A 23,546-nucleotide genomic window follows, 5' to 3' on the forward strand; every position below is an offset into this window, starting at 1 on the left:
TATGCTTCTTTCCTTTCTTTTCACGCTTTTCATCCATCTTATCTTTTTAAACCCCACATTCTATCTATGATACTTTAAAGATGTACTGATTGAACAGGGTCCAGAGTAATCAAGTATATAATAGTGGTATATCTGTGGCTTTTTCAAGCAACAGCATTGTGCTCTGCAATAGCCAAACATAGTAAAAAAGGCAACAGTAAAAGATTGAACAGATGGTTGTTTGAGTGAATTTGAAAATTCATTCAATAAGGATAGTTGCTGTAATTGGATATGAAAAAAATCATTAGGTGTACATTCACAAAATCACAGAATTAAAGAAATATTGAGGCTGGAAAAGACCTCAGAGATCATCAAGCTCAGCCTATGACCTGACACTGTAACATCCACTACACCCTGGCACTAAGTACCGCATTCAGCCTTTCCTTAAACACCTCTAAAGATGGTGACTCCACCACCTCCCTGGGCAGTCCATTTCAATGCCTGATCACCCTCTCCGTGAGGAAGTGTTTTCTCATATCCAACCTAAATCTCCCCTGCTGCAGCTTCAGTCCATGCCCTCTCATCCTGTCATGAGTTGCCTGGGAGAAGAGCCTGACCCCCACCTGACTACAGCCTCCCTTCAGGGAGTTGTAGAGACTGATAAGGTCCCCCCTGAGTCTCGTCTTCTCCAGGCGAAACAACCCCAGCTCCCTCAGCCTCTCCTCATAAGACTTTCCCCATAAGACATTGGTCCCTTCACAGCCTCATTGCCTTCCTCTGGGCCCACTCCCACACCTCAACATCTTTCTTGAAGTGAGGGGTATATTACTTAGATAAAGACTTGCTTTTTTATCACTACCACATAAATATTTTCAGAAACTTCTTTAAGACTGCTTTCCAGTTGGGCTATTTAAACATAGATCAATTATAAGGCTGGGGATAGATAGTTTTCAGTTCAATGTATATGTGGGGTTATGGTGTGGCTATGTATCAGCTGGCTCTGAGCAGTGGTAGGCTGCCAGTTGACTGAAGTTGTTCCCTCTGAACCTTCAGCCTGAAAGGGGAGTGAGGAGCAAAATAATCCTTCAAAATACTAAATATGACAAGTGGACTCTTGGAGGAAAGAAAAGCAGAGATTGCTCCAAGTGTGTAGCCTCTCATTTTATTAAAAGGGAGAAAGCCTCCAGAATGTGCTAGATCTATAATAGATTATCTTCAATTAATGAAAACTGATTTATATGCAAAGGAGATGTGTGCATCTAGCTCATACTGCTCCTATCAAATTTTTCATGAAAGGATTTTTCAGAAGAAGTAGACCAGGCCTTTCTACTATTTTAATGGGAAGAAGCAGTAGAAAATAAATTTTTCATGCATAACAGGTCCTAACTTTCTCTTATATTACTTTTATGTTTTTCTCATTTAGTTTTTGAGAAGCAAGATGACTTAATCACATTTCAGGACTGGTGATTTAAATTAGCCTCAAGTTTTTTCATGACTGAAAGTGTTTTACAGTCTAATTTTGTGGAGAAATGGCATTCTAATTGGTAACAGCAAAGCAAATGAATACTATTTTCTTCTGGAGAAGACAAAAAAGCTAATGTAAAGTCATTCCTAATAGTAAACTGGGCTGCAATGGCAGTCATTTCAAAATAAAGCTATGCTGCTAGCAACTGGTCCACAGGACTGTCTACTGATATACATACAAATCATTGTGAAAAAAGGAGGAACACTGAGATGCAGATGCAAATTATTAAGAAAATGTAACATTATTTAAGAAAAGCAAATTAAATGCTGCATATGAGGTTTTTCTAAAGGGTTTCAAATGCTGCATGACTGGACAATAAAATGGTAGGTGGAATTACATATAAATAGATACAAAGTAATTAATACTAGAATAAGTAATCTTAATTATTCAAGCACAGCAATAGAACCTATAAGCACTGAGCTGAAAAAATTGTGCAGTCATTGTAAATAGCTCTTGTAAAACAGGTTCAGTGCTCAGAATGACCAGAAATCACAAAGGATATTATTAGTTAAGGGGAAAAGAAGCAAGACCAGAAAAGAAAACAGCATTATGCTATTGTGCAGTCATTGTTTATCCATAGCTTGAATGCTGCTTGTGTTTTCAGATCCTTTTCCTCATGATGAATAGGAAGAATACAGTGCACTGCAATCAGATTTCAAAACACATATTGGCTTTCCTATGTTAATACCTAAGATAATAAATGTTTATAAAGATAATGTTATACAGCTGTAAGAAGCATCAAGAGATTAATAATTTGTATTAAATTGAAATGCATCAAGGATTTCTTGTGATAAGGCTGTCTCTGCTGCTCCAGCTGTCCCTAGTATATTAGTCACTAGAAGCACAGGGCTGGGCTAGTTAGACTTCTGGTCTCCCTTGGCAAGACAATTGTGTTCCCATATTTAGGGTTTTTGGGGTTTTTTTATGGAACAAAAGTTTGTCATTGATATTGAAGCTGGACTTAGCTCATAAAGTCTGTAAACTACAGGTAGCAAATAAATAGTAAAAGTCCCTTAATATATTTCCCTTCTTCTCTAAACCTGAATTGCTGGTCATCATGAAAGGCAGAATGCAAGACAACACAGAACTCATGTGTGCCATTTGGAATATTAGCTGTTGTCTTATACACAATTTCCTCTCTAATTTTGTGGCTTTTCCTACCCATTTTATTACTAGATAAAAATGATAATGCTGATGAAATGCTGATGAAAATAATAATATAGATCTATCATCAACTGGGTTACATACAGCAATTCTAAATTTTGAAATCAGATTCTATGCAAATTAGAGTATTACTACACAGACAGTACCAGATGGCACAAGCCAATATTTCAATAAATGATCAAAAAGATAATTCTTAGACAAATTAGGATAATGGATATTTCATATGTACTTAGAGTTGTGAATATTTTTTTTAACTACCAAGAGCTTTTTGGAAAAAATTTTTGTCTGTAGCTCTTTAAAAAAAGTCATTGTTAGCATTCAGTATGGAGAAAAAATAACAGTAACTCAGCACTGCTTCTTTGATAGTGCTTCTAAATTTCTACTCAGTTTGGAAATGCTATCAGATTTCCTGTAGAAATGCCTTCAATGGCTTCTCACACTATTCCTAATTTCTTTCTTAGGACTTTCGGTTTTTAAGAAGTAATGCTGTTGTGATACTCATTTGTTAACATTTTTGTGAAAAGTATTTGGAAGTGCTTGTAAATTAAAAGTATGTGGAGAAATATGTCAGTCTTTCTATAATAGAATTACAGTTTGAAGAGGTTTCTTTCAGGTTGTAGAAACTTAGATCTTTTTCAAATAATCTCTCTAATTAATAAATCTTTGTAACAAAATCATTAATAGCTTAATTCAGAAAACATTTAAGTATATTAAGAACATGCATAAGACTTTTTTTCTGAATACAGTGCCTTACTGATTTGAAGCTCTTATGCTTATCAGCAGAACTTTTCAAGGAAAACCAAACAAATTGCCATCTCTCTGTAGGTAGATATTGCTTTTCTGATCAACACATACCATGCTCACAGCTATCATTCTGTGCTTGTTTTGTTTTGGTTTTTGTTTTTAATGAGATGGATATACATAGGTAAGAGATAAGGAAGAGAGGAAATAGAGCATTTCAGAGAGACTGAAATTTGAATGAGATATCTGATTCTCAGTAACACATCCAGTGAACATTGCAATAGATGTAATATATGCTGAAGTGAATTGCCTAGTTTTTGTCTGTCACTCACATAGTAATAGATATTATGAATAAGATACTTTTACATTATAGAAAGCTGCAAACAGCTTCAATGAGAGTCAGAACAGATCCTACCTCTATGTTTGGTGTGATTAGGTGAATGAAGCTGCTTACCAAAAGCTTGACTACCTCTTCTTCAATCAGTAAGAGAAAGAAAAAGAAAAAAAAAAAAAAAGAAGTGCAAAAAAGGTTTGCTAAACTAATCTTAATTAAATTAAAATTATTCTGCTACATTTCTGAATTTGTAGTGCTGGAAGCCTGGAATTATCTTACTCTTTAAACATTAAGATCAATGGGATCTGATTATGAACAATAGCGAACATTACATTAGTATAGAGCCTTTGTCTGTCTTTTCAATAAATAGCTCTCTAATGCAGAAGTAGAGTTCTCTGCCTACTTGCATAAACACAAGTTCACAGAATGTGGTTTCTGAGCCATTTGTGGTGTTTTAATGGGCCCTCCTTTATTGTAACTTCAGAAAATATTGTGTAAGTATGTATTAGTTTTAGCTGTATGAGTGTTTTAGGAAGGTGGGCTATTTTATCATCGCTTCACTTCTCTGCAGCAAGCCACTGTCTCATAAATTCAGTCTTGATGAAGAAGTCTAGCAGGCACTTAGCTGTAATATTATTGTCCATTAATGTTATAAGAACAGTAATTCATTTTTCCATGTGATTTTTTGAAGAGCTAAGAGTGCTAAAAGCACCCACCCGGTGCATGACACTGATGAGCAGTTTCTTCTATTAAAAACCCTCTGTATCTAGCACATTTTGCATTTGTGTCTATTAAAATGCATGAAACATCTATCATAATATTTTAAGCACTCAGTTGCTTATTACTGGAACCACATAACTGCTTCCTTATGTCTTCTTGACAATGACTTTAATGAATTATATTGAGGTAGTTGTTAAATTTCCATCCCAGCACTTTTCATTTTTGGATGACATGTTAAGAGGTTAACTTATGCTCCCTTCCAGCTGATTTCTGGGCTTCAATCCATCAAACAAGTCACTTCAAAGGAGATATTACTCTGTTGAGTAGAGACATCAAGATAAAGTTGGCTTTCTGAGTTGCAGTCCCCTTTGGGAAGTGTGTAAAGAATTCTTCAGCAGTTATTTGTATAGGCAGTACTGAAGCCACAAGACACAAGATGAAGACCAAGACATGGAATGAGAAAAAGCTATTAAGGAAAAGAGGCAGTTGTGGTTAATGTAGATCATGCTAATTTTTTTTGTATTGATTCTCATTCATTCTATATTCTGTGGGATTTTTCCTCAAGGAGTGAAGTGCATGTTTGTAGAAGTAACATTTCATTAGTTAAATGTTCCTCTCTGTCTCTGCACATAAAGTCTTTTCTTGCTAAGAGTAAAATCTGTCTGGAAAAGAAAGACCAAATAGGTAAGTCAACAATTCCATCTTTCACTCACATGCCATGAACTGTTTACATGTGATCTGTGAAAATCAGAGCAGAAATTAAGAATCCCAAGCATAATTAATATGCTTGCTACCATCTGGAAAATTCTGGTTTTACAAAAGATTTAAGCAATATAGTTGATGAGTATACCCCAAAAATAAATTGTTGTATTTCTGTTGTGGTTATGGCCATACTTTGAATTGTCCATTCATTGTTTAATTTGTAACATTGGAACAGCAGTTGAGAGAACAAGTTTGGGTTTGGGTTTTTTTTGTAGGACGGTACAACATAGATGTACACCACAGGCTTTCAGGAGAAAAAGTATTCTCACATCTCCAGCTAATGTTTTGCTGGGGATAGAAGGCTCTTAGGAAATCAGTTGACAAGCTGATAAGGCATGAATAAGAGAAGCACTCACTAGAAAAGACTCCAATGTGGATTTTTTTATTTCCTAAAATTACATAAACCAGTATAGAGAGCACACATTAAGAAAGGGCAAGTAGGAACTTCTGTGAAGAAGATAACTTGTTTTTCTCAATAACAAAATTGCCATTCACTGACACTGAGCACAATCCACAAGCCATAACAAAGAGCAAGATAATATGTAAGAGGTTTCCTCAATGTTGACTTCAAATCCATTTTGGTAATTTTGGTTTATTTTTGCATGTCCATGTAAGAGAAAGCAAGAGTCTGGAAATAACAAGAAAAGGTGCTTAATTATACATACGGATAGCATAAAAATGCTTGAGCAGCCATAACTGCAAAATGGAATTTTCAAAAAAAACGCACAGGAACAATGAAAAAGTAAACCTAAAATTCAGTATTGCAGATGTCACAGTTAAATTCTGCTTTATTTAGCCCCCCATAAATGTATGTCTGTGAAAGTAATAGATTTAGAAGCATCTGAAATGGAGCATGAAAATTTTGATACAGAATGCAGAAAAAGGCCTTGTCTTCTAAAAAGAAACACACATTGGTCTTTTGGATAAGGAACCACATGAAAAAGCTGGAAGAGTTTCTGAAAATTTACCTTTAATAAAATGCTGTATTAAACTTATGCAAACTGTGTCAGACAAGCGTGGCACCTAAGACACTTGAGTTCTTTTGTCCACAACAAAATCTTTATTGGCACAAGTGTGTACTAATTTTTTTAAAACCTTCCTTAAGGCTCAGGAATCCTGAAGAAGTATGCCTGAAAAATCCTAAAACTATGCCTATTAAAATGCTATTTTTATAGAGAAAATTTTCTAGGTTCCCTCGTAATTATTGTTCAGATTGGTTTCTTGCAGATAAAGAATATCAGACCTAGCTCAAAATTAAAATAAACTTTTAAGGAATACTCACAATATTGTCTACAATTTCAGACTGAAAATGCGTTGTGTTTTTCCTGTTAAAGAAATTTTCTTTATTAGAAGGATTGAAATTACTGTCAGTATGTATTGTTTACAATTTTTTAATAGTCCTGGAGCATTTAAATCTTAAGATACACATTTGCTTTGTTAAAATACTGTTAAATACTGTTAAAATACTAAGTGCTGCTGTTAAAATACTAAGTGCTCTGCCCCAAGGCAGCTCAACTGATGGCTTTTCCACAGAGGTTGAAAAGATCTAAAAGTAATCATGAACTATTACACAGTACTGATGACACTGCAAGGATAAACTCAGAGCAAGAACAACATGACATAGTGATGGAAAAATAGACAAATTTGGAAAAGTTTAGTTTTGCAGTTATTTCTGAAATAGTTTAGGAATATAAAGAAAAAAATGTAGGAGTTATATGTCATCTATTGTGTAAATTGGGAAAAATCAGAGACCAATCTCATACCCATGAAAGTCAGAGGAGGATGTTTATAGAACAGGAGTCACTCTGTATTAATCTATTTGTGATTTCTGAAAATAGGCTAAAATGCTTATATTATTGCTCTTTTCTTGACTCCTGTCTATGTAGAAGCATCCAAGAATAAGCAGTATCAAGAAATTGTACTTTTTTATCCCTAATGAGAAAAAAAATATTACAAAAAAAAATTTAAATAATAAGCAGCAATCTCAAATCTTTAAACATTATTCTTCTAACCCTTAACTAGGCAAAATGTTATAATTAATTGTTTTCATTAAAAAAAAAAAAAAAAAAAAAAGGAAGGATGAGTGTGAGATTTAATTGTTACATATTTTATAACATCTGTGCCTTGGGATGAAGACACCTGTAAATTAAGAGGAGCTTATTCTTAAAATAAAGTCACAGTCCAAATTCTTTTCCTTTCTGTGCCAACTCGTTAACAATCTGCTTATTCTTACACACAATGTGCAAGATGTAAAAGTAAATATTTAAGTATGTTTTATGTTCACTTTTGTCTAAATGTAAAGGTAATGTTTTTTATAAAAAGGTCAGTTATGGAGAAGCATACTTAATTGTGCTTACTTATATTTTTAAACATACTTCAGAGTTTTCACAACCATGGTTTGATATAAATGGGCACAGTCAATATCAAAGTCAGAAAAGCTAACGTGTGATCAAGCCTGTTTCTGCTTCTTTCCAGCTGTCAATTATAATCTAGCCAAAGTAAAATAAATATTACAGTTCTCTCAAGAAATCGAAAAGATCAAGTGCATACCTACAATTTCTGGAAAAATCACTGTAAGGTTGTTTTTCCTTCAGTGGAAAGAAAGAAGGTAGTTTTAGCAGTGGAAAACAGTATGAAAAGTTCTTCATGCTCATAAAGGATGTCTGCACCATCTGGCTGCACTCAGAGTTCTGCTATAGGTGACTGCACACCTGTTCCCTATAGCAGCTGTGCAGCTTAATCTTCTTTGTATTTATTAGCTGATTGACAGTAATTTGTCGACTGAGCACTAATGTCCAGTTAATCAAACTGATGTTAATCAAAGTTAAGCTGTCTCATGGTGAAGTTATTCTTCCAAGCCAGCATTCCCCCAGGTCTCTTAGGTTCAGGGGAGACAGAAAGTTCCTTTGGAAACTGAGGCACTGTATTTGAACAGTAACTTGTAGAAAAGATGTCTGTGGAAAAGGAGATTGCTGAGTGTATCACTCTTCATTTTTTTTTTGAAATTTAGAGGAAAAGTCTTGTTGTTTCTAGAAGTCTAAGATAGGGAATGTGTGTGTTTCTGCCTTTGTATATTGTATGGTTTGTGGCTTTTGGTTTGTATAGTAAATACGAGAATAATGAGTCTGCTGAGGTAAAAGTCTAACTTTTTAGGAAAGGAGAAAATGAACTTAGGATAGCTTTTTTAGATTAAGCCCACACGGCACACATCAGTAGTATTGACAGAACTCTGAATTCACAGAGTTAATGAATATTTGACTTCCTGGATGCCATTAAAGTAATCTTAGAAGACTGAATATTTGCTTTTAAAATAATTAAGCTTACTTTAAAAAATTGAATTCCAGTATTGCTTAAAATCAGGGTTTCATGTTAGTCTGGGTACTATTTTCAGAGGACTTTTCAAGTTATTATTTCCAATCCTATTCCTGTTATAAGGGAGGGTTAGGGGGAAGCAATCACTAATAACTCCAAATGAATTAGCCATTCTTCTCTCTACCAGTTTTACAAAGGTTTTGTTAGATGGGAGTTAAAAGGAATTTTCATTAAAATTCAGAAAAAATCAATAAAAGAAAGCTGTCTGTAATGAAAGCATTTTACATGAGAAAAATTCAGGATTGTAAATAAATTAAAATGACCTATTTTGTTCTTCTTTGTTCAATTCACTAGTTTATAGTAGATTATCCTCTAAAAAACAAATAAGCTCAGTTATCAAACCCAAAGGTTTTTACTCCCTCCTCCTGCCCTGTATTATTAAGTCTCAATATTTGTCTAGGTGAGTTGCTGCAGTGACAACTTCTTGTGTTCAGGTTCCTGAAATCCAAGTTCTTCTGGTGCCTCCTTTCCCTAATGTCCAGACTTTTCAGCTGGCTTCCCACATTGTCATCCTCCTCTGATCTTTTCTCAAGCTTGGCTCCAGGAATATTGTGGGAACTGGGAAGCTGGCTGAGAAAATGACATAGCAGGCTCATGAGAGAGTTGGTTTCATAATGTAGTGTGGTAGCTTAGGTAGAATGAAATTGAAGATGATGACTTGAAAATGTTTGTGTTAAGTGTACCTTACTAAAAAAAAAACGAACACTACCCCTATCCCCCTTCCCCCCCCCCAAAAAAAAACAAACAAAAAACAAACCATTAAACATATTTATTATAACAGCCATGTAAAAATAAGGTAAAAACAAGATTTAAGAAAAAATGCACAGGTAGACCTTACAGTCTGCGTGATCTTTGTGAGAGTGCCTCTTTTTTTTTGACCTACAATAAATTCAAACTCAACAGTGTGAATTAAGCTGGCTTTAAAATATCATAAAACTGCTGTGTATTGAAACTTAATGCTCAGCTTACCTGCAGTAAAGTCAATTGTCAAATTCAACATAATTTCTGAAAAATTGCCTGAAAATGTTCAGCAGTGAGCTGAAAGAGCAACAACTGCGTGTTTCAAGCTCATTCACTTTTCTGGGCTTTAGTTCAGGGCCGTCATCAACCCTATAGTAAATAAATAACACATAAAATAAAATAAACAAATAAATAAACATTTTCTGATAGCCATGATCCCTAGATAGTGGAAAGAGAATCAGCAGTCTTATTAAAAATACAGGGATTTAGCTTATTTCTGGTTTTAGTTTTTACAAGGTATTTCCAAGAAGTAAATTTACATGCCCTCGGGGCTGTTTATGTTTCACTCGCTTAGATATATGACTTACAAAACTAAATTCAAATGTAACTGATTTGTAAAAAACAAATGGTTGAAGTAATATACTGACAAATGTCTTTAATTGGTTTAAATATTTCATAATGCATTAACAAAATTCTCTCACATATTCTGAGTTCACCTGTAGTTGTATTGCAATTCCAAAAACATTTTTCCAAGAAATATGGTTCAGCCCTGTTATTGACCCTCAAAGCACACTTCCCCGTTTTGAAAGTATGTGAGCAAAAAACCGAGAGCCTAAGACTTGCAACTCAGAAGTTTACTACTTCCTGATGTGTCCTTCTCTCTCCATGCTGGTGAAATTCAATAGAAGTCCTTATTTATTTGTAGAGATTAAGCTTTCATAAGGCAATGATTTATCACCAGCACCTTTCTTGACAGACAGCGAGAATTCTTGGATTTCATTTGGTCCTATAGGTCTGTTTTTGTTCTTCCCTCCCACCTTGATCCAGTGGTTCCATTTAGATACTTCAGTGTCACCAACAGTTAGCACCTCACAGCATCTCACAGCTTTAAAGAAATTAATGGATCTTGATGGGTGTGTGCTTATCACACCCCAAATTAAATAGCTTGCTTAAGGCACAAGTATTTTCTCTCCAGATGGGAGAGGGGAAATACTGAGCCATCATGGTCCATCAAGCAAGTTCACAAAAAAAGAGAGAAAAGAAATAGGTAGATGACTATAGAAATTTTTGTTGTCCTCCAACCTGAATGCTCTGCTTGATTCCTGAATTGATTGTTTCTTGTATCCTTGTATGGATTTTTCTTCCCCAGTGCATTCATGCTGTATGCTGGTTTTCCTTTCTAGTGAACTGGATCAATATTCATTGCAGTCTATTTGTAGTCCAGTCATGTAGAGAAAGCCAGTAGCATTTTCAACACTACCTTTTTTAGCTTTCTGCATTCCTATGTGAGTGCATGTGCCAAAATAGATTTAATATTTTATTTCTATTACTCAGTATAATATAGCAAATATATCCCACAGATGAAATGAAGGCTAATGAATGATATTAGCAAATCTAATCTCTTTCATTTTAATTTCTGAAATGTCAGGTTTTGTTTTAAAAAAGTAATAAAAATACCCTAAACTGCCAATGCTTCACCCAAATTACCAAAAGCAATTTTGCCTATAATAAAGCTATTTTGTGCTGGAGCATTTTCATGAAGCAATGAAGACTGATATATTTTGCTTGATACAATTCAGTGAACATGCTGTTCTTGTGGAGTTTTCTGTATGAGTCTGTTATGAATAAAATACAATTTAAAAAATTTCTTTGACCTGGAATAAGTCTTTCTCAAGTTAATTTATCAATTGGCTGTAATTGAGAAGCTGATACAGATTGTTGATCTTTAAAGGACACTAAGTTTTTCGTTAGTAAGACACATGCATAGTCAGGGAATTTCAGGAGGATTCAGTCATTTAAAATGCAGTTGAATCACTGTAATGATTAACTTCTTAAACTCAAGTTTGCAAATGAGTGATTTGGAAAGCTAGAATTGTTTCTGTAGCCAGCCACCATAGAAAGGATAATGAAGATTGAGATGCTTCTGCCTATTTGTCTTCTGTTTCTATGTCTGCTTATGGAGGAATCTTTTCTAAACATGTTGTGGTGCAGTGTGGTGCATAATACAGTCACAAGGTTTGCACAGCAGCTGTGAGACTTTCTGCTTGCTGGAACAGAAGCCCAGATTATAGGTGTGTTAGATGCTCCCTGGAAAGCTGGAGATGAGATGGCACAGAATTGACTAGTTCCTCATCAGGTCTTTATAATAACACCCTTAGGTTTCTCTCAGAGCCACTCAGCTATCTTTATGATTTAGCTTTCTATGTATACATTACATATAAAAGTTTCAAATGGGAAATGCTACCTGATATTTATTCCTGTAGTATACATAGTTAATCTACTAGCAAACAAGGCTGAAATCACTGATATTTCTTATACTGACCAATAGATATTGGTGGTTTGTTTATCTGTAGCTACCATAGGTCAGTGTAGCACTCACTGAACCATCCAGTCTCCCTCTATTTACTTTGTCTTTCTTTGAAGATTTCATTTTTTTATATCTACTTTTGATCACAGAATTTAATACTCTGAGCAAGTCTGGGTGCCGTTTTGGTGGATGGCATTTTAAGAGCCAGTGTTAATTTCCATGTGTGGTTCAGACAACTCCTTTTTACAGGAGTTGTTTTGGTACAATGCCAAAAGCTAGTATCTTGATTCAAATGGACCAGTTTAGTTTTATGATGTTCTGTTCAAGTAGTTTGTTAAAAGATCTCCCAATTCAAGTACAAAAGGGTAGATATCTATAAGAGAAAAAGTTGATTTGCATGATATCAGAGTAATTTGAATGCAGTGAATTTTCAGAACTTGAATTAGACTGAACAGACTCCTCACGAGACAGGAAAGAGAATAGGAGTCTACAAAGAACATTTAGAATGTTCAATGTACCGAATTTTAGAATTTTCAGCATACTCAAAATGAGAACTTCTTTTTGAGTTCCTGCCTTTCTCCTTTAACATTAAAAAAGACCAAAGGCAGTTAAATTCTAGTTGAGGTGCTGAAAACAAAATAAGCTCAACTTTGTAAAACTTAAGATGTTTAGGTCTTTACGCTTATATGTCCTAGTTCATAAATAATTGCATCACCAAGGTTTGTACCTCTGTCAACTGTTTGCACAGTCTGTATTTTCCAATGTAAAAAGATGGTTGTACAAGTAATTAATCTGCTTTTAAGTGGATATGCGGATTTTACTGGCATGTGGGAGTATGAGAAAATTGTGGGAGCCATGAAAGTGACCATGCTTTTTCGTTTGGTGCTATGCATTCATACAAGGGATGCATAAAATCTAGTGGTTCTTTAAGCCTTTAAAATAGGAAAAGTGCTGAACATAGACATTGATAGTAAATTTCACACCTAAGCAGAGGAGGCACTCCTCAGTATATTTTTGCGGGTTTACAGTCTGTCTCTAAATGGAAAGTTTTATGATCAAGGTATTAATGTCTGAGAGAATCAGTACCTCAGAAAATGCATGCTAGGTACATGAAGCAAGTTAACTATGTCCTGTCTAAGCAGAGACAAATGAGTTCCCATGGAAGGACAGCATGAGAAATAGGAGTGGAGGGACATGAAGTTGTAAGGTAGTATCAGTCCATAGGAAACAGAAGAAAAAAACCTTTTAAATAAATTAATACTTTTCTTCTCGTGAGAAGTATTTATTATTTTTAAGTAAAAACGGGTAAAAAAAGGCAAGCCCCCCAAAAAAGTAGAAATATGGTGACTTTTTATTTAAAGACAATGGCACTGCCTGCTGGTGTGATTTAAATGAAGCTGAATCAGATCAGTATAAAGTCTGAATAAGACTGGGAAGCCAGTGATTTAATAGGTTTAGATTTATAGCAGATTCACTATAAACTAGAGCACTACAAGCCAGGGCAGAAGAGTCTGAACTGTTATGATCTCAGTAATCTGGTGTTTAAATTAATTTCAAGTCAATATATTTGCAAGTCAGTGAGGAAATTACTAATAACTATGTTTGAGTGATGTTGGTCAATGCCATTTGATAAGATATGTTAAGATTTTGCTTCTGCAATCTTTGTACTCTGGTATCAAGGAACATGCTTTTTGTGTTTCAGCATTTAGAAAATTTGTGTCACATGCATATTTACTATTTTTATATCTAAAAGCATGTTCTTGGCCAAGAATGGTGGGCATCCATCCTTCCCCACCCACCTCTTCAGCTGCCATGGAAAACTGCTATTTTCCAGATGTGACAGGTACATATGCAATACATGGGCACTAGATCTTGCTATTTTGTAGTTTCTTGCAATCACTATGCCAAAGCACAAACTTCTCAGAGATTGGCTTCACGCAGGAAAAGCCTCTTTTTCATGCCACATAGCTAATTTGTACAAGGCCAAGACTGATCTCAGTGCATTCCCCCCATAGTGTGTTACACCTGGGTTTGCCCCTTCCTAGCCATTTCACCATAGCTGCCTTTAATACAATTTTGGATTTTGCATGTGCTGTGAACTAAGGCAGCTCACAGGTAGCTCTAACCTGTTTTGGGTTTTTTTATTTATTTGGAGTACTCTTGCAAAGAAATAGACTGATGCACAGGAAAACATACATTAAATGTTTTCCTACAGCAGGAAGACTTTGTAAGTCTCTAAGCATTAAAAGAAGATAATAGACATATTAGCCTGTTTGAATGTGAGCAGCCAAGTTGGATTTGATATTTAAATACAATGAAGCACCCTTACATGAATGGAATACTACAGAGGGTTTTAATGTGATAGCAGATATAAATTGCATATGGTTTTAGCTCTTTTAGTGATCTGTTATGAGATATAGGAGACTAATAAGTTCAAGTACTTAAAAAATTAAAAAGTAAAGAATTGGACTAACAAAGGAAGAAGGGCTAATGAATTTTTAGGCAGGCCTAGTGACACTTTACAAGATTTTTATTCATGTCATTTAGACATATTTTGTAAATAGATCCCTTGTCTCCTAAATCTAATTAGAAATACCATCTATTGAAACCTGCAATAAAATACAGAGCAACAGAAATTGTTTAAAGAGCAGTTCAGTGCATCTGTATCACTGTAGCCAAAAATAACATTATTCACTTAAACTTTATGTAAAATTGCTGTCTCATCAGAGTAAGTAAACATGTAAGGACAAAATCAATTTAGGTAGCTTACAGCAGTAAGTACATATACATCTCTTTCTTCTGGGCAGCAGTAAGTACATATACATCTCTTTCTTCTGGGTTTGCATACCTTCCTATCCTACTTTCAATACAGAAGCACAAACAAAGGAACATGATGTTGTTAGAATATTATTGCCTTTGCTGTAGCTATTATTTTTATTCCTGGAGATCCGTTGGCATGCACAAAAGAACAAAAAATGGTTATAAATCAGGGCAATCAATCAAAAGCAATTAGAATAAAAGCTGATGGAAAATGGAAAAAATCTGAAATGAAAATTATTCAGTATGCTGAATGGCTTCATCAGGCTCTTAGTGTCTTTTCTCTCTCTGCAGTCTAGCAGTCAGAAAGGCTTTGGTTTTAGAGAATGTTATTAAGCATCCATTTATAAATAGATCTCTTCCATCACAGTGTGCACTAGGTGAGAAAGGATCCAAAAAGAAATGTAGAAAAGTTTCAGAGCCAGTGGCATATCCCTTTTTAAAAGACAGCTGGACGTAGTCACTTTGAAAGACTTTGTGGAGGTAATAGCCTGACTCAGTGTAACCCTAATGCTTTCATGTCAAATATTATTTCATTATAAGTCTTTTTTAGTGTTTAGCAGCCTTTATTATGTCACAGGAATGGAAAAACAGGCCAGGAAGGTCTCTGCCTTGCAGTAATGTAATTTCTTGAATGTGAATTAGCTTTACCTTTCAGACAGGCACCGTATAGGTCCAATAACTCAGAAGGTCCAATAGCACAGAAGTTTTGACTGTTTGGTTCAGTGCTTGGTCAAATCAGCTACTCATAACAATGGTAGTTTATGTGATTTTTCTCTCTTTCTCTTATTGGTCAACAGTGCAAGGGGCAATTACAATATTAATTTTCTTCTGAGAGAGTTTTTGCTAGATATTAAGTGTATCCTGTTTCACAGATATGTGAACACTTCAGTTATTGCAAGTATGTTGTGTTATGCCTAGGATTACATTTGCTTCAAAGACTGTTTCTTGTACTGCTTACAAAAATAACAGATTACAAAAAAGGGTGTCCATGAAACAAAAAAGGAAAGAGTCGTTTGGAATTCTGCTAACATCAGACTGTGTGGGATCTGAATATTAAAAAGCTTTCTGGATGTTAAGGTAATAAATTATCTTTAGAGGAGGCCTAATAAATATAGGCTGAGAAGCTAACCTAGATTGAGAAAAATATAATTAGCATGCATGCACAATTTTCCCTTGTAGCTTTCACCCAAACTGTTTTCAATGAAAAAAAAAATCTGGTCTTGTAAACACAGGTTGAAGTTCTGACTTCAATTATCCCATTTCTTAAAGACTTTCACATTGACTGGAAGATGCAAAACTAAATCCATGTTGACTGTGCCTATTTATGACAACCTGGTTCATTAAATGTGCATATACAATACATTTCTATAGATAAATATACAGTAGAAGTGTTTTAGTATAGTAGCTCTTATTCTGAGGTTTGCTTATACTTGGTAATTTTCTTGCCTGATGTGACTTTTAACATTTGCCCAGCCAGTCTCTCTGTCTCTCTGTCTCTCTCTCTTTCTCTGTGAGGTTCACATGTAAACTGATTTAAAGATTGCATAATGACTGTTTGGCATATCCTACAGGCAAAGGTCCAGAAACCCTCTTTGCTGGCTATAACCTCAATGATAATGAGTGGCACACAGTGCGTGTGGTTCGGCGAGGAAAAAGTTTAAAGTTAATGGTGGATGACCAGCAGGCCATGACAGGTAGTGTGGCATTGTGACTCTGTGCTGGGGTGGGGGGTGGGGAACACAAACCAAAAAGTGACAGGACATTTATCTGAAATCAACAGATGCTTCTTCTTTTCTTGGGTAATATCAAAAATCCATGTTATGCATCTTGGAACACTGGTCCTGTGAGTGTGTTATTACACTTGATATCAGTGTTACTCTAACATTGCAATTGAAATAAATGAACACTTCCATGCTGGCATAATTGAATGTTTTTATGCAGTAGGTGGAGAGAAGTCATTTGATACATCAGTAATGAGAAGGAAAGTAAAATGCTTTTAGCAACACACCGAAGGTTAAATTTTAAGCCATTGCTGTAAGAAACAAATTCATAAATGTTTGAAGTATGAATTTTATTGTATTTTAAATCTTGTATCAGCTCTATAATTAAACATTAGGTGATAGGTTTTTCTCAAATACTAAAATAGCAATTGGGATGAGAGAAAAAACAACTTGACTGCCATCAGATGTTTGAAATGTATTCCTATGTGTATAATATCAGAAAATGGAGAAGACTTTGATAAAATGGTAACAATTTTAACAGGTTTTTAAAAGGAGAGCATCTTCTTTAGTGGTCTTTTTTCACTTCAGCAGGACACTGAAGACCATGTCACTGATAGAAAAGTAATTGCTATGTGTCCATATAGCTGCAAAACCATACTTTCTAGCATAAAAAATCACTTGGAGATCTTACAGAGGTGAAACAAAAATGTGGGTGATGATATTTTGAGACATTCTCCCAAGAAAGCAGATGGCCTAAGCCAGTTATTTACTTTGGGAAAATAAATATATAGAACTAGAGAAACTATATTGGAAAAAAAACATCTTGCCACTTCAACTGGCAACTCAAATAATAAGACTACTTTGGGGACATTTTCTGTTACAGGAAGCTGTTTACATCTGAATAAAAAAAAAAACTGTCAAAAACCAAATGCGAGTTTCTTGGGCTCCTCATGGCAGATTTTTTATTTGCAAATATCACAGGTTACGAAACCACTGAGATGTAACTGTTTTCAGCTTTGGGTTCAGTCCCAGCTGCTCAGCACAGCTTCAGAAAAGTTTAAAATATATGTGAAGGATTAAAATGAAAATAGGAGTTTTCTATCATATGTAGTCAAGTCAAGGAAAGTAATAAGTAAAGAACACAGGACTGTAAGTTCTCGTAATCACTCTCGATTGCAGATGATTGTTGTTACTGTCAAATGCCATGGTCTCAGGAAATAGCTGAGACACTGGAACAGGCTTCCTAGATGAGGTGGTCAAATGCCCCAAGCCTGTAATTTTTTAAGAGGCATTTGATAAATGCCCTTAACAATTTTTTTTTTAACTTTAGGTCAGATGTCCCAATAATCAGAGAGGTGGTTAAGATATTACCCAGTAGTTATTCATGTGAAAGATTATACTATTATGTAAGCATGAGCTAAAAATGGACTTTCTTTCAAAAATCCCATCTTCCTCTCACCAGGCACTGCATTTTCCATGATTCCATTTTCTATGCTGCATATGAAAAAAAAAAATCAGATCCAGAAAGCTTAAGCTGGAGGGGAAGCCATTAAATAATTCAGCCTCACTTTCCATTTTTTACAGTTTTTAAACTATCAGCTGTTCATCCATGTACTGAGCTTAGTTGTATTTGATGAATGCATAATTTCTGCATGAATAAATAATATCTTTCCAAGTCATAACTAGCTTTCATTGGAAGTCATACAGGTGGCTTTGAAAATTGTATTCAATGTAGAAGAACCTAAATAGCTGCAGTCCTAATTCACTTTGTTTTCAAGAAAGGTATAGAAAATAAGTGGACTGAAGGAGGTCACTAGAGATGGGTAATGGAAAGGATACCTAGCTTCTGGTTATAAACAGAAATTCACATGGGCTTTTTTAAGTCCAATAGCATTGCAAAATGTAATGCATTTTGTGCACCAACCTGAAAAGTTACAAAAACCAAGGCATTAAACAAAAAAAAAAACAACCTTGGAAGTACAAACTACAGTCTCTTCATTGCTTTCATTGCAAATACGCTGGAGCATTCTGGGAAGTATCAAGTTAGCACATTTGTACAACTGAAATGTAAGAGGGATGTTTTGGATGTGAGCCAGATTCTGGAACTTATTACTATGCTCAAGAAGGAAATACATCTAAAGGTAGTGAATGTAGTGAGAATACTGTGCTACAGGCCAAAGTGGATTTTTGCCATGACATTTATGCAACGCCAGCTGAAGTGATAAAAGACTGGAACACATAATGTTCCTCCTATAGAACATGATCTTCATCTCTCTGGCTGTGATTCAATGCATAGTTCTTGGCCTTGTAGAAAGTTAGATATTTGGTATTTTTGAAGACTGACTCATTACTGAAAGAACCCACCCTTGCTAATACATCAGAAGAAACAGTATTTTCAGAACTGATGTTTTGAAAAAAGAATATCAAGAAGGCTGTCTTTGGGGATTAAGGTGCCTCTTGAAATGCTCAGCCTGTATGACTTTAGACCCCAGTTTCTGATGATGTTCAGTGACATCAGTAGAGCTGGGTCAGAATGCATCTGGAAGCTAAGTAAGCTCTTGTAAATACTCATCATAAATTACAGGACCTATTTTTTTAATTTTAATTTATTAGCTGTACTTATATGTCTGTGCTTTGACTTAAGCTGTTTGTGAATCCATCTCCCTGGGTAGTGCCCAAATACCTACATTCGTTTTGCCCTGTCTGTTCCCTGTTCACATATGCATCCACAGACACTTACTTATAAAACCTGTGAAGGTACAGCTGTCTAAGCCTGTCTTGAGGCTTTCTCCACCACCCCCAAACATGTACACTCTGGCTTAGAGCTCAGTGTTGGGATAGTATGTTCAGGGAAGGACAGAGAAAACTCATCCTGTCAACACCTTTGTCTTGTGCTGTTCATCTTCTTTGCACTCCAGGAGAGAAACATCTAAGGAACTGGGAAATCTAGTCCATGGTTTGCAAAGGTAGATTTTAGTAATAAAAAGCTGGTTTGTAATCAGACCCGCACAACATGCCCATGAATCAGCCTTGTGACATTACTGCCCTACTTCTTTAAAATAAGCATGGCAAAAAATAAATATAAGCCCTAAGCTCCAATAGAAAAGGGAACTCCTCAGTGGACACAGTTTTGATGTGCTGGGTAAGCTTATAAACTTACCTGACCTGGATAGAGTGCTGATGCTTTCCCTCAAATCATCTCTGCAGTCAGCAAAATTCAGACTTTCTGCTGTGTAGGAGTCCTTGCATGACAAAGAACAACTCAAAAGTAGCTGTGAGGGTTAGTTTTGGTCACTTTCCTTAAGTAAGCAAGTCCCTTGCTAGTTTCAGGATTACACACAACCTTGCTGCAGGATTTCTGCTTTGTCCATGTCTTGGACTCTGCTCCCTTCTCCCACAGTTTATTTTTGTGGTGAAAAAGGGAATTGCTTTCAAAGAAGACTCTATCCACACTTGCAGCACAGGGGTTTGGAGCAGAGCCAGCATTAATGTACCTAAAACAGCTTAAACAGGAATTTCTTGCACTTGCCAAATTGTGCACTTCTAAGCAAAATCTCTGGAGTAATATCCTCCAAACTGTTATGCCTCTCTCCCATGTAACTCTTAACATTGGAGTTTTAGCTCTGAAATTTGCCTTTTTCTTTGTGCTGTGTAAATTAAATGTACTTGCTTAGAGCAAAACCATGTCTGATCAGGTGCAACCAAAGTAAGGGATTTCGTTGTCTGATATACTGTAGTATTGTGCTTAAGTTTAGAAGTCTTGCTGTTGACCTTATCAGAACATACTGATCTGAGATATTTACCAGTTGTTTGGATGAATTTAGAAAAAACCTCTTGGGAGCCAAGAAATGGCCTTGCACAATCTGAAAAGTGTGAAATACAGATACTTAATCACATGACGTGCTTCTTGACCTCTTATTTGAGATGCTAACATGTTTTCTTGTTACTATTTAAAGGTCAAATGGCTGGTGATCACACACGACTGGAATTTCACAACATAGAAACAGGAATAATAACAGAACGCCGGTACCTGTCTTCTGTGCCTTCGAATTTCATTGGGCATCTACAAAGTCTTACATTTAATGGCATGGCATACATTGACTTATGTAAAAATGGAGACATCGATTATTGTGAGCTAAATGCAAGATTTGGGTTCAGGAACATCATAGCAGACCCTGTAACCTTTAAAACAAAAGCAAGTTATGTTGCACTGGCCACGCTGCAAGCATATACATCTATGCACCTCTTTTTCCAGTTCAAAACAACCTCTCTGGATGGATTGATACTTTATAACAGTGGCGATGGAAATGATTTCATTGTGGTTGAATTAGTAAAAGGGTATGTATGGAATAGCATAGTGACAAAAAAGAGTCTATTCAAAATATATATACAGGAAAAAGACAAGGGAAAGATTAAGATACAAATCTTCATGTGACTGGACATATAAGACTGATGAATATTTTTCCATGTTAAACTTTTTATGCTTTATTGTGACTTTTTCTTTCAGATGAAACTAGGTGCCTGAAAAATATGAAAGTAAATAATGGGTATGACTTTTGTACTTCTTACCACAAAGAAGTACTAGTTTGTAGCCTTCCTCTTTTTCTAAGTATGTATGCATGTGTTGGTACAAGTTCTTGCCACTTTCCAGAAGCTTGGGACTGCATCTCAGCTCATCTAAACAAGCAGTGCTTTCTCTGAAGTACTTCTGCTTCCCCATTTGGCATTCATTGTTGTCTTCTGGTTTTACCAATACTATGGAGTAGTACAAGGAAATGGGAAACATTACACATATTAATTAGTGCCCCTTGCTATGTAAAGAAAAAGGAAACTTTTCCAATTTTTTCTCTTTTCCCAGGTATTTGCACTATGTGTTTGACTTGGGAAATGGTGCAAACCTCATCAAAGGAAGTTCTAATAAACCTCTGAATGACAACCAGTGGCATAATGTGATGATATCAAGGGATACCAATAATCTCCACACTGTAAAGATTGACACTAAAATCACAACACAAAGCACAGCAGGAGCCAGAAATTTAGATCTCAAAAGTAAGTACATTCACTCCTCTATAATCTACTGAATAAATCATGTATGTAAAGCATAGCATAATTTTGTAGTATGAAAATTTTTAGTAGTATGAAATTTTTTATTTTATAATAATTAATATGATCTCAGGAAATGACTGACAATGCCAGTTTATAGTAGTTCTATACAGTTAGGTACAACTTACAACGTGTGAAAATGCTCCAGGAAAAAAAAGTAGAAAATGGTAAGAATACAAGGTGGCCCATAAGTGCCAGAATATAATTGAAGGACTAAAGGAGCTCTAAAATGTCTATGCAATGGCTTGATTTTTTATGTGAACACAAGTTATGTAAGTGGCATGAAGAAACCACAGCTCAACGTTTATGGTACAGCTGCAAATGCTTTGTAGAACTGACAGTCTCTATGGCAGAGAACTGGGGGATATTTTCACTGTCCCCCACTGATCAGAATTCCACATAAAACCTCCTCCCTGTTGCTGGGAAAATAAATACAATGCAGTATCTGGATAACATAAAATATCTTGTAAGTAAAACTACGTTATGCTGCAGTTTTCAAATAATCACTTACAAATGCAAGTTTCAAGTTGTAGGTGAATCATACACATATTCACATAAATATGTAAGGTATTGCAGGTAATTTTAATTGCAGGGTGAGATAAACTCTTTTTTAGCTCTAAATGTACATTTCATAGGTCCAGATAGATATTTGAGATTAATTTTTATAAAATAAACTGGTATATATGTTTATTTTAAAGTAGGTAATAGTAATTAATTGTAAGGATGGGCTTCTGAAAAGCTAATTTGCATCAGAGTATAGAATCATAAAGTGTCAGGGGTTGGAAGGGACCTCTAGAGATCATCTAGTCCACAGCCTGCCACAGGCCCTGCCACAGCAGGACCACCCAGAGCAGGTCACACAAACACATCCAAGCAGGTTTGGAAAGTCTCCAGAGAAGGAGACTCTACAATCTCCGGACAGGCTGTTCCAGTGCTCCTTCATCCTCAGAGTCAAGAAGTTTCTCCTCATGTTGAGGTGGAACGTCCTATGTGCTACCTCAAACCCGTAATTCCTTGTCCTGCTACTGGACACAGTGTAAAAGAGATTGGCCCCTTCCTCTTGACACCCAACCCTCAGATACTTATAGACATTAGTAAGGTCCCCTCTCAGCTTTCTTTTCTCAAGGCTAAACAGCCCCAGTTCTCTCCATCTTTCTTTGTAGGAGAGATGCTGAAGTCCCTTAATCATCTTTGTAGCTCTCCCTTGGACTCTCTCCAGTAGATCCCTGTCTCTCTTGAACTGGGGAGCCCAAAACGAGATCCAGTATTCCAGGTATGGTCTCACCAGGGCAGAGCACAGGAGGAGGAGAACCTCCCTATATCTGCTGGACACATTTTTCCTGATGCCCCCCAGGATCCCATTGTCCCTCTTGGTCACAAGGGCAGAGTAAGGCACATGTGTTCACACACAGACACCCACCCAGGACAGGCTAACAGCCCTCTCCTGATCTACATCAGCAGCTGGTGAGCAGAAACCACCCTCCACAGGAAGCAGGACAATGGGAAGGTTCCACCCCCCAGTGAGGTGACCAGCAGGGCACAACAGGGCTGAAAATGCTCAGCTTTCCAAGCAGAGCACCAGAGGGGCTCTGGCCATGGTGCACATCCTGGCATCACCTGGGGCACATCCTCATTAGCTGGGGCTTGTCCTTGTCACCTGGGGCACATCCCAGTTCCCTGGGGCTTGTCTCAATTATCTCAGGCACATTCCCATTAGCTAGGTATGTTCCCTTTACCTGGGGCTTGTTCCTGCTACCTCCAGCTTGTCCTCATTGCCTTGGGGACACCTATGTTAGTTAAAGTGTGTCCCTGTTTGTCACCTTGTGCACATACATGTTATCTGGGGCTTGTCCCCATTTGTCACCTTGGGGACACCCGTTATTTGAGGTGTGTCCCTGTTTGTCACCTTGGGCACATCCCTGTTAACTGGGGCTTGTCCCCATTACCCAAATCTTGTCTTCATCACCGTGGGGACACCCCTGTTAGCTGAAGCTTGTCCCTGTTTGTCACCTTGGGTGCGTCCACACTCCTCAAGAC

General features: G+C 36.2%; 1 protein-coding gene across 16 annotated transcripts in view; it reads left to right on the forward strand.

The window, feature by feature from the left end:
• NRXN1 (neurexin 1) overlaps nucleotides 1–23,546 on the forward strand; it is a 705,459-nt gene that overhangs the window by 299,611 nt on the left and 382,302 nt on the right. For all 16 annotated transcript variants that reach the window (XM_071739794.1, XM_071739789.1, XM_071739790.1 and 13 more), the window contains 3 exons: nucleotides 16,257–16,379; nucleotides 20,363–20,744; nucleotides 21,265–21,455. In XM_071739794.1, coding sequence (XP_071595895.1) covers nucleotides 16,257–16,379; nucleotides 20,363–20,744; nucleotides 21,265–21,455 — 696 coding nt within the window. The remainder of the gene's footprint in view (nucleotides 1–16,256; nucleotides 16,380–20,362; nucleotides 20,745–21,264; nucleotides 21,456–23,546) is intronic.

This window comes from Heliangelus exortis, chromosome 3 (genome assembly GCF_036169615.1).
Source record: "Heliangelus exortis chromosome 3, bHelExo1.hap1, whole genome shotgun sequence".
Lineage (NCBI taxonomy): Eukaryota > Metazoa > Chordata > Aves > Apodiformes > Trochilidae > Heliangelus > Heliangelus exortis.